At 49.1% G+C, this 12,391-nt stretch overlaps 1 protein-coding gene across 4 annotated transcripts in view; it reads right to left on the bottom strand.

Moving 5' to 3' along the window:
• The window catches only part of lrp1aa (low density lipoprotein receptor-related protein 1Aa), a 181,923-nt gene that overhangs the window by 150,636 nt on the left and 18,896 nt on the right, over positions 1–12,391 (bottom strand). For all 4 annotated transcript variants that reach the window (XM_088914172.1, XM_088914177.1, XM_088914182.1 and 1 more), the window contains exon 2: positions 2,597–2,719. In XM_088914172.1, coding sequence (XP_088770298.1) covers positions 2,597–2,719 — 123 coding nt within the window. The remainder of the gene's footprint in view (positions 1–2,596; positions 2,720–12,391) is intronic.

The following is a 12,391-nucleotide window of genomic DNA, read 5'->3' as shown; positions in this document are numbered from 1 at the left end:
CCTCCTCCTCCTGGTTAATGATCAGCCACACACTGTTTACGCTCCTGTGGGCAAACATGCTGCAGGAGTCCCTGAGAGATGCATTTTTAGGGTCACTCCAGCAAACACACCAGGGGGTTTTAACTGTGAGGTTCCCTCCGGATTGCTGTATACTCCATCATTTCCATTCTGGTGTAGCACAAACTATTTGTCTGAAGATCTCTGCTTATGTCCTGGCAGATATACCCCAAACTGCTCTGGTGTGGGTAATTATTATTATAATAAGGATTAGTGATCAGCATCACCTGTAAACGTCTCCTGGGGGACTGATGGGGCGACAACATGTAGCAGCTGAAATTTTACATCAACAGCAGCTCGTTTGTTTTGTAATGAGCCGAATCTGAGTGTTTTTCACCGGGAAATAAAACTGGTTAAATGGTAACTAGAAAGGGCCATCCCAAGACTACAAATAAACACACAGCAAATGAAGAAAGCCCTTATTTACCAGCTACCCAACACGTTCGGATACCCAAGCTCTTTTGGTGGGGGGGGTGGGGGGGGGATAAAAGTACAAAAGCTTCCTAATTTCAAAAAGATGAAAAAATTGGGCTGTGAAAGAGGTTAGTCTGAGCAGGACTGAGGCAGACACTGTGTGAGAGAGAAGGAGAGGCGCAGAGAGAGAGAGCGCTTTAGACAGCGGAGTCAGTGAGACAGAACATCTCTATTAAACTGGAATCTTATTGGTAGTAGCCTCACGGACAGAAAAAGAACTGTTTTTTTTTTACCGTACAGTGTTATTCATTTACTGTCACTGCAGAATATACAGACCCGTAATTATATTTTTTCAGGATTCTTCTGCCCTGTAATGACTGCTATGATCCTGGATTGAAGCCACCTGACATCATATTTCACACTTTTTTTCAAACTATATAATTCACCCAGAAGCGAATTAACTACCGCTAGCACTGCGAGACAATACACAAGAGCGAGAGTCCCTGCAGGCCTGCAGAGCGCAGGCGACTGCAGACTCGCACACACCATCAAAACTTTTCTTCTCCTGTATCGAAGCTGGGATGAGCAAACAACAGAGGCCAAAGCACTGCTGGTTTCATGTTCATTTTTTTAATGAGGTATTCCAAAAGACCTCCCCAACACACACAGGGGATAAAATTCCCTTCTAAAACAAAAAAAAGCAAACTCAGCCTGCATTGCACCGGTATGGGAGAGGAAAGTGGAGCGCCCAGCAAAATCACCTGCAAACGTGACAACATGCAAACTCCACGCAGACAGACACACAAAGCAAGAATCAAGCCCGGTGCCCTGAAGCTGTGAGGCAGTAATGCAAAATGTTATGCCACTGTGCCACTGACATGTCTTCCCGTAACACTAACAAAGAAGCCAACAGGATTAGTTTTCAAGATTTGGCAAGGATCTTGCTTTAAAGAAAGGTTGTAGCAGATTTTTATTTCCTGAGACTTTCATGACACTTAGCAACGCTGGGTAAACAAGACTTCAGGGAAAGTACCAGTGTTGTTCACTGAAATGGGCAAAACAGCCCTGAATCAGTCTATGTGTTGATGGGGGTGGGGGGGGGGGAATCACAGGACTTTGGTATTCTGCTCCTGACCAAACCTCAAATACGTTCAACCCTGGAGGCACAAGCGCAACACTGAAGAGGAGATGGGTTCAGGGCATTCACAACCCGCTGAGGGGATGAACCCCTGCAGACACAGTGTGAGACAGGGTCTGCAGGCAGAGGAGGCGAAGGGAAGATCCTCCAAGCAACACATTTGACTGGGCGTTGAAAGGCGAGCGTTCGCCAGGCAGGCTGGCCTCTGCTCAAGGCCACCCGGCTACGTCAATCCAGCACAGATGAGGTCAGGCAAGACAAAGCCAACGGGAACAAGCACCTATTGAACGCCAGCAGCCGGGTTGTGCCTGGTCTGCCGAAAGTAGCATTTACATAGGTGCCCCAGAATGTTATAGCAACGTCTCCACTCTCCTGCACCCCCACGCACCCTGCTCAGCCACCTCGGCTGGGGGGCGGAAACGCCCGGAGCCTGGCGCCGCTCGAGCGGAGAGGACACTCGCCGAGCTCGGTCTTGAGCTGGAAAGGCCAGGATTTTAGACAGGGAGCTACGGGCGCCCTCCCCTTTCACCATTCAATGGCTCACTTAACACGTTTATGTTTTTATTGTATAAAAATAAAACAGACGCAGTTCAGCGGAGATAAGGCAATTCGTGGGCGCAATACTAGACGTGCATCAGTCGCAATGGGTGACCGAACACAGCCGCATTCACGTGTACCTAGTTATTGCATAAGATAGTGACTAGGGACACGTGAAGATGATAAAGCGAATTCAAGCCCTCAACCAAGCCTGGCTTGTCTATACTTTCCAGCTTATAACGCTGCCTGTACAATGTTGCCCTACCAAGCCTGTACTGTCTATGCTTTCCTGTGTATAATATAATGCAAATATAAGATGTTTAAGGGCATTCAGGTGGAAACTGCCTCAGGAGGGCTGGAGGCGTTCAGCAGAGGAAGGGGTTAAGTTTCTGCACCACAGATTTGCCTAGTAGTACTCGCTAGGCCCGAGAGAGGAAGCTCGGCACTCACAGACGTCGGGGGACTCGTCGGAGCCGTCCGGACAGTCCTTCTCCGCGTCGCACCGCCAGCCCTTGGAGATGCAGGTGATCTTGTCCTTGCACACGAACTGCTTGGGGCTGCAGGTCTTCGGCGCTGGGCGAGAGGAGGAGAAAGAGGAGAGGAGAGTGAGCCACAGGGACAGCAGAGGCGGCGAGCCAACCCTCAAGCCGTGCTCGCAGACCCCCCCCCCCCACCCCCCACCCCCGCACCCTGTGAACAGGGCCTGGCTTAGCCACCCCAGGGTGCCCACCAGCCAGAGAGGACCCCATGCCAGGAGCTGGCATGTTCTGCTGCACAGAGGGCAAGCCAGGTCATCAGATCTCCACAGCCCCAGCAGTCAGCCAGACCGCATTCAGAAAAACACAGGAACCTCTTCCATAACATTTCTGGTCACCTTGCAAATCCATCCTTATTTTGTTTTCAGGCTTGGAAGCCATCTTCTTTTCACTGAAACATCACCAACGCCAGCGTCTCTTCCACGCCTGGGTGGAGGGGTGCGGGTGGGGAAGACGTTGAGCCTATATTTGCAAGCCTCCCCAATTCCACCGCCAGGGACATCATCAAGGTACCTCGACACAGCCCGTCAGCAGCGCGCCATCGCGGATCGCCACGCCACACAGGGGCACTGGGCAGCGGTCAGGGATCGCAGAGAAACCTCAGCCGTAATTAAACCAGTCCCTGCTACGGCATTAATCCTCCCACACTCACATACTGCAATTTCATGCAAAGATCCCTTTGTAAAAAGAGTGCTTCAGTGTTGCGGGACCTTTTCAAGGGCCTCTCTGTCTTTAGATGTGGGTTAAAGTGCACATGAAATAAACGGGCAAAATAAAGAGCACTGCAGTCTTCCCCTCGTCCAGCCCTGCTACTGCAACCCAGCTTGTGTCTCCCTGTCGAGGTCCATCTTGCTACAACGTGATCCACAATTTAGCACCTTTTGAGCTTGTGATTTTTGCCTCTAATTATAATTACGGTCTCTGCTAAAACGATGAATGAAAGGGTTTTTATGGCATCTTGGTGCTACTAGGAAGTTATACCCCCACAGAAGATCAGTGCAGTCACACAGTCTGTGCTGCTGGTCACACCCCTGACACACAGCACAGAAGAGGCTGGCTTCATTCCTTGTGGACCTGAAGCTAGGAGCCAGTGTGTCCCTCCCTGGACAGAGCTCTCCTGCATCTGCTCCCGAAGAACCCTATCAATCCAGGCCACTCCTCGGCAGCTGGTTAAAAATACAGACTGTGCTCCTAGGTCCCAGATCCACACATTCACAGGAGAACTGTGCAAGGCATGCAGCAACACATCAAGCTACATCAAGCGTGTTTGATTTGTACTGATCTAAGTCATGTGTTGCAAAGATGCATTTTTTTGTGGGTTTTGTGTTAATTTCCAACCTACCTTCCAGTCTGACTCAGTGTCACCATGTGAGAGTGAACATAACTCTATTATTAGAGAGGCTGCCTGCATTAAACAGGGGGAAATTAATTTTCATTCTACTAGACATGTGCTAGCAGTGGTGTAACATGTACTGCTGATTTGTCTTTTCACAGAAATGTATCTGCTCTTTGGGAAAATTATATAAACACCACTCCAGCCTTGGGCATTTTTTAGAAGCTGCTGGATGGTTAGACTGTTATTGGGCCCACCAGAACTGCAGCCAGGATGTCTTGCTGTGTGGTGTCCCAGCAGAAAATACACAACCAACCACATCGTACAGCACAGATGCAAAACCCATGAGCTAAGGAAATTTTGTGCAGACCCAAACAATTTTGCAAAGGCTGAGACTTAGTAAAGGCACATAATGAGTAATAACAAAAAGGTTTCAAATGACAGGAACAAACTTTTAACTATACATGCATATCACCCCCTCCATCCCTACCCCCACGGGAAACTTGACAAAATCATCTGCACCCCACAATGTTTACTCTTTCTGCACCCCTGCTACTGTATGCGAATCATATCTCCAGAACAGGCTTGGTCTAGCCTCCAGAAACCACGTCTCATCAGAAGGCGCAGAATGATGAAGGCTGAAGCAGGCGGGAAACCACCTCCCGGAATAAAGTAAAACGCAGTAAAACACAAACCAGGGGACACAAGCAGAAATTACAGGGATGTGCGTTTAAACCTGATAAGAGGAGGGGCGTCTTTACACAAAGGGTTGTGGGAGAATGGAACAAGCTACCCAGCCATGTTGTTAGAGCTCATACCTCGGATTCTTTCAAGAAATGGCTGGATGAGATCCTCAGATCACTTAGCTGATAACTACCAAACAGGTTAGATGTCCTCCTCTCATTGGTAACTGCTCTTTATGTTTCGACAATGATAGTGACTGGCCAATATGAGCCTCTGCTGTACAGTGCCTTCCCACCCTTATGGAACACACAGCTAACACTGAGACTCTCCGAGCCTGGCGTCACCTTTTGCATTTTCACACGTCTACCACTGACATGTCACATGCCACAGTTTTAAGTTTTGATTTGACAAAAGCTCAAAGAATTTGTCTCTTTAAGAGCTGGAAGAAGGGCAGTTCATAAGAATGGAGTAGCGACAGAGAAGGCACCGTCAGTAAAAGGCTGATTTAGTCCCAGGTACACTGAAAAAGCCTTAAATGTCAGTAACAAGATCTTATATTAAATATGTGACTTTAAAGGCAACCGGTGAAGAGATTTAAGTGTAGGAGTGATATGCTTCCAGGGTCTAGTGTGAGTAAGTAGTCTCGCTGCAGAGTTTCAAACATATTGCAACTTGTTGAGAAGAGAGCTAAGAGGCCCATAGATTGGAGAACTGCAGTATCAAGCCTTGATGTGATAAAATCAGGCACTCAGTATCAGACACTGATAGAAAAATTGCCTAATGTGGGCAGTATTACCGAGGTGAAAAAAAAGCTTTCTTAACCAGATTTTTCATGTGAGGTTCAAAAAACAGGAGGGGATCAAGTTGCGACTCCCGGATTCCTGACTTCGGACAACGCACACATGCCTTCACATCCCAAAGCTGTCCTGCCTGCCGCTGTGATTTCAAGCCCAAGGGCTCCATCGCACACATGCATACACCACGAATCCTACTGCTCTGCACTGCAATGTCATTTAAATGAAACGTCTGACTTTTACTCAGCTTTGAAACAGGAGCAGCATTTAAAATAAAGGGCTGCATTTGGGCTAGTATTTAAGAGAAACACAGAAGCTTCTATTAAGCCTGAGACCTACTCTACTGCAATGCCTCTGCTTATTTATGATCACACAGACTTGTGTGTGTCTCTGCATGCAGTCAAGACTTTTATATTAGCATAACTCAGCTCAAACGCCTACTGGTGAAGCAACAGAATGTATTTCACGAGGGACAGACTAAACCCGCTAATGAAGCGTTTAATCAGTAACTTAAAAGTCCTGTGTGCACTTGATCAGTTTTTACTAGAACAACACCTGTATTACATTTATTGAAAAATGGGTAAGAAGCAGACAGAAGTGGAGTTCAGCAATGCCAACACAAGGGAATCCAAAAGCAGAGGGCAAAAGGAGGCAGGATTACGAATCCAAAGAGAAACACAAAGCAGGGAATGCAAAACTAAACACCAAGGTAGTACCTTGGAGCAAAACTCTCTCCCAGAGCGCAGAGCACTGTCAGAGCACACCTTAAGTACCCAGATCAACCTGAGACGGGGAGTGGACATGAATTGCCCACAGGTGGAAAAGGCTTCCTGTCTGATTGTGTAACCAAGGCAACCAGAGCTGGCTGATAAGTGAGTAGAAGTGTGGCAGCTGTTGCAGTAATGATAGACAGGTGACAGGTGAGGTCTGTATCAGAGCCACAGCAAGACTCTTCCTCCTACGTTGGACAGCAGCCCGGAACAGAATGCTCCCCTAGCACTGCTGGTCCCCGCTAACACAACCTCTCTCATGGTACAACAGAAGCAGGGACTTGATCCCACGACCTGACACTGATGAGTCCAGAAACTCACCTCCTACACTCTTCTGTCTGCAGTATAACAGATCAGAAATAATGCAAAGTGTCAACTGAGAAAGAAAAGAGAAAAAGAAGTCAGAGAAGGAGATCAGTAAACAAATGTTTAGAATTAATCACTTGTATGTACTTGCAGCCAAAAAACATTCCAGAAAGGACAGCAGCTTGTGCCCTGACAGCTCTGTGCCAGTGTGCCAGGGGGCTGTTGCTCTCAGTCAGGCCCTACATAGGCCACCGGTTCCACACCACATGGCAGGAGTTTTTTCCTGAGTGCGTGGGGGGGGGCAGCAGGATGTGACTGACATCCCGAGAGAGCACTGGAGCGGTGTATCATTACGCAGACGCCAAGGAGGAGCAGAGACATCAGAAGCCCATCAGGAGCAGAGGTCTCCAGGCCGAGAAGTGACCAGAACCAAAATAACAACAAAAAAACAACAACTTGGGTCATTTCGTCTCATGTCTTTGCTATATACATCACGTGTGTGTGAGAAATACTAGACTCTCCGGAAACAAGGCTGAATCAGCCATCCGAGAGAGTGTCTGCAGCAGGCCAGGATCCTCACGGCCACATCCACATTTTCAGTTTACCCACAGGCCAATCGTGTCCTTCTGCTTTCGGGGTGTTCTTCTTGGTCATGATTTCTCAGGGTGTGAAGCACTGTCTGCAGAACCTGTCTGCTCTTTATCTTAAGACCTGAGGGACTTAGCGGCACTTGACTGCAACAGATCACAGGAGAAGGGGCGGGTATTGATGTACCACAATCTAGTTGCATCAGGACATGAGCATCCACATCTATCACCAAGGCAGAGAAGGGAGGGCTGGAAAAAACTGAAAAGCTGAGAATATTTCACACCCCGCACACCAAATTACTTTTCTGAAACGCAAGAGAGGTCACAGATCTGATTTCCTACTTGGTGATTAATTTTGAAATAAGAGAACGCACCAAGCGCTCTGAAAATAACTACTTTGCCATTTAACAAAGCTGCATTCAGACGTGAAATTTGCATGGCATGAATTTTTCACAAAGGTAGTCAGATGAGGTTTTTTTTGCTGTTAACCCTTTACTGGTTAGCAACAGCCTGGATCTCAGATACAAGCCAAGTCCCGTCTGACAGCTTCTCGTGATCAAGACTCTCAGTAAAGCTTCTCCCCAATAAGCAATCACGTATATGAAACACTACAAGAAACACTTCCACCAGACGCAGAGCTAGGTTTCATTCTGAACAGGCAACTGATTGTCAGTGCACCTGATTGTCTATAGCACTCATCATACTATCACAAGGTTCGGTACCATCCATTTTCGAACTGCTTTATCCAGTACAGGATTGCGGGTGAGCCAGAGCCTATGCTAGCAAGCCACAGGTGCAAGGCAGGGTACGCCTTGGACAGGACACCAGTCCATCATAGGGAGAGACACATTCACTCACACCAGGGCCAGTTTTCCCAGAAGACAACTTACCTTCTGGCTTGTCTTGGGACTGTGGGAGGAAACCAGAGCACCCAGAAGAAAGCCAGGTGAACATACACACTCCAGCACTCCCAGGTCTGGAACTGAACCCAGGACCTGAACGCTGCCAGGCAGAAATGCTAACCACCGTGCCACCATGCCACCCACGGGATCACTAGTATAGTATCGCCAGATCACTCCAGATCTCTGCAGGTTGTGTACTGCTGCCCATCTGAATCTGTCCTAACCTCGTGTGTAAACCCGCGCAGCTCCTCGTGACCGGGGCTCCTATTGGATGGACCGGGGGAGAAGGGAAGACGTCACTGCAGGTTCTGGTTCAACAGCCAGCAGCTGGAGCCGTTCTGGGCCCTGGGCAGCTGGCAGGACCCGCAGGAGCGCCAGCAGGGCCCGTCTGAGAGAAACAGGTGCTCTGGACTGATCAAGTATCTCATGGGGAACGGGGCGGAGAAGGATTTCTGCAACATCTGAGACAAGCAGCACAGCATGAACACTAACAAGGGTTTTCCCTCCTGTAAACCAAGTGAAAACTAAATTTGAACCTAGACCACCCTTAAGACTCACAACACGACCTTCCATGGGACCGATTAGTTGGGTCTACTGTTTGGCAGCATCAGTCCCAGGGTTTGTAACATACAAGGGATCCACAACTAACCAGTCAGATCCGTCACAGGGCTATGCTAAAAACCTAAGGCTTTACGCAAAGGGTTGTTGGAGTCTGGAGCAACCCACCCACCCATGTTGACACCTGGAGGCCCTTCTTTAAACAAAGGGTTGCAAGGGTTTGGAACAAACTCCCCAGGCATGTGGCTGAAGCCAATTCCCTACAATCCTTCAAAGAAACAGCTGGATGAGCCCTATGTTTACAGCTTATTAACTCAATGAAATGATCAAGAGAGTCCTGCTCTCGGCTGTAACCTCTCCTACGCCCTTATGCTCACAAACATCTCAGAGACCTATGCAGCTCTTGTGGCTGATTAGAGGATCTCATCCCAGCACTTCCTGAAAGAAATCGGGAGTGTCAGCTTCCGCAACATGGCTGGGTATGTTCAGAACTCCAGACTATGGGGCTGACGCTGTCACACACTGGACCCAAAATTACTCTAAGCCACAAAAGTACTGCAGTATCTCTGGTCAGCACTTCTGGTGGGGAGTACTGATTTCACAGCACCACCACCCCACAGTCACGTCCACCAGCAAACTCTGCCCTCCTCTACTGCCTGGACTCACACTGAAAAGGTTCTCTCAGACAGGGGAGGTTTGTTAATTTAAAAAAAAAACTGCCCAAAAAAGTTTTCCAAAGGTGCAGCCAAGCTGTCTGCGTTTTTTAAAAGTGACCACAGGAACTGCGTTTTTTTTTTTCAAACAAACTTCAGTGGTGAATTATTTTAGTGCAATTCACAAACACGCCCGAAAGAAGAGGCGCTTTATTTCAGCTGCTGGCAAGAGAAAGCAGCTCACACACACACACAAACACCGGCGCTTTCAGACCAGGGAACAGGACGTTAAGGCCACATTATTATTCGCAAGATTAGCATTTTGCTTATTTCGGAGTTTTTCTTTATCCCGTTTAAAAGCAGTGCGCACAGAAGCTATTCACGGCCTTTAAATACAGCTTAAAGAAGGGAAAACCAGACTGCTGCAATTCTGCTTTCCGGGCGTGCGTGGAGCCGACTCCGACTCCGCATCCCGAAACACGAAATTGCTGCTCGTTCTATAAAACTGTACGCCGTCATCTGAAAAATCTCTGCATGCCTCCGCGGAAAAACACTATTCCAATCCCAGACAGACCGGTTCCAGTCATGTGACCCCATTCCACATCCAGGTGTGGTCATGTAAGAGGACTCAAAATCCCGCCGGCTCTGTGCTATCAGGGTAGCGAGAGCACCCAGCTTTACAAATATCGGTACGACACTCATGAATGACCACGTGACGCAGCTGGGCTTCCTGCCTCCGATCGCAGATCCGCCTGACACCATGGTACTGACCACGGCGATGGAAAGGGAAAAGCCCCTTAGCTTTCACCCAAGTCTAATTAGAGAGCAAATTCTGAACAGCGCCTCAGTGACCAGTAATCCAAAGCTCAGAGCCCAAGGGAGGTTTAGTAACTTGCTCAGAGGGTCAACAGCAGACCTAAGGCTTAAACAGGGCCTTGACATACATTTCTGGGCCACCAGGACACCACAATGCTCAGACCCCAGTATCTCACTCTAATCCGCTCAGCAGGGCGGCCCCATTTTCCATCAGGCCTCTACAGCCTCTCTGGGGTCAGACAGTCGGCTCCTGTGAATGACTATTAAGTACTGGAAGCAGCAGAAATAGGCAACGGTCAGTATTCTACTCTCCTGGATGATACAGCCAGCCGATGAATGAGGCTTTGCCCTCTGAGAAGGACGGATGCAGACGGGGAAAACAGGACGCTGCCGGAGGCCCAGCCCAGGCCGGGGATGAGGACACTGCTCCTCAGAGACCAGCAGGACTGGGAGTATCGCACAGCTCTGTCCAGGAGACCCCTGCCGGGTCCACTGGCCACACGCTGCACAGCTGAGTCAGGAGCGTGCGCAGGGCTTTAAGCCTGCCTGCTCCCACCCTGCAGGAACACGCCCCTCACAGCCTACACCGCGACCAGCCAACAGCCGTGCTACACAGGACGGACAGCTCCCCTGTCCTTCCTGACACCTAGGGAGTCTTTTGCACATCTCAGAACTTCACACCTCACTGCATCCATAAATATGTCGAAAGACTGATCTGAACTCAGGGCCACACATCCACCCCTACAACATCTACCCAGCCCAGAGACCATTTCTTAGCATGGTTGTTAACTGCTAGCTAAGAGACAAGGCCTGTAAAAGCTTCTTTATTTTACAATCAAATTAAAGTGGATGGATTCCTAAATCTAAATAATCCAAATCATTTTAAAGCAAGTCAAGTGCCAACAAGAACAGGAAACCTGAAGTACTGTATTCAAATACTTTACAAATGGACGTGGATGAGTCGCGTCTGAGCATTCAGTGGCCTGCATGGGGCGATTCTGGGAGGATCTCTCTCTGTCTCCGCGCAGGAGGGAGAGTGGCTGGGACAGGCCTCCCCAGGAACGAGATCGGCTCGCCTTCGTGGTCCAGGCACACAGAACCGAGCCGAGCTGAGAAATCAGGAGGGATCCCACAGCAGGGGGGTTCCGAGCGGGAACAACGCCTTCCATTTTCGGCAGAGCTTCCTCTGTTCCAGAGGCAGAAACCACTACACCAAACCCTGGCAGGCAAGCAACTAGAGGGAGCTGCTTTCCACGAGCTCCGGGCTGGCTTATCTGTAAACTGAGTTTTGTGTTTTTTTATCTGACTTAAAGCAAACCAGGTCACATATGTTAGGCAAACAAGCCCTAGATAGTTACGCGATTATCATTATCTTGGTTACATGCTTTTTTAAAAATGGATCGTGGGCTGTATTTACTTTACTAAGTGAATTAGTCACTCCCAAAAGCACACAGGAATGAAAACGATCCATTTGGACCGCAGCCCTTTCTGCGTGCATTTCTGTGATGGTCTGGGGCAGAGGACGACGGGATGCAAGGCCTGCCGCAGGCAGAATCGGCACTCCTGCGGGACTGGGGGCGGTCCGGGCTGCACACCTGGGGGGTGTGAAAAAGGTTAAGCGCCGTGCACACCCCGTGTCTGGCTTCAGATGCGGTCTGGACTTCAACTCCACAGACAGCAGAGGCAGACAAGCCCACACAGCCTGTCCTGACTGCGTGCATGCCTAGGGCTTGTTTGGGTATTTTTTAGCTACGATTGTTTTTGCTTTGGCACCATCTGAAAAGTGTAATGAAAACAGTTTAAAAGCAGGTTGTTTTTTTTTAAAGGTCGTGCTGGCCCAGGGCACTCTGTAGTGTTTTTTTTTTTGGGGGGGGGGGGGCAGCCGCCCAGGCTTCTCTGCTCCTGGTCCTAAAGCCCATCAGTCTGTTCCCCCAGCTCACACCCTTGATTCCTGTGCCACACAAATACATCTTTCATTCCGTCCCATGGGAATAGCTCGCCGTTGACTTTCCCTGACTCAGCACTTTCCCCAGGACAAAACACGGCCTTTCTGGCCAACCTTAGCCAGCCCTGAGCAAGTGCCTAACTCTGAAGGACAATATAAACTGAGAACAAGTCAGCATTTCTTTCTGAGAAGAGAGACCTCAGGTCGGCAGCAGCAGAAGAGGCTTTAAAGAGGAGCCGGGAATCGCAATTACCACTCTTACACCGGAAATGCAGGACCTTGGCCCCTGTGGCTTTGCAGCTGAGCTCAGCCAGAATGCTTCACAGTGAGGGATTGATCACTTCGATCCCAGGCTGACTCT

The sequence above is a fragment of the Atractosteus spatula genome, chromosome 1, assembly GCF_055471065.1.
Source record: "Atractosteus spatula isolate fAtrSpa1 chromosome 1, fAtrSpa1.hap1, whole genome shotgun sequence".
Lineage (NCBI taxonomy): Eukaryota > Metazoa > Chordata > Actinopteri > Semionotiformes > Lepisosteidae > Atractosteus > Atractosteus spatula.
The sequence above is the reverse complement of the archived record's forward strand: the minus strand, read 5'-3'. Positions and strand labels throughout refer to the sequence as shown.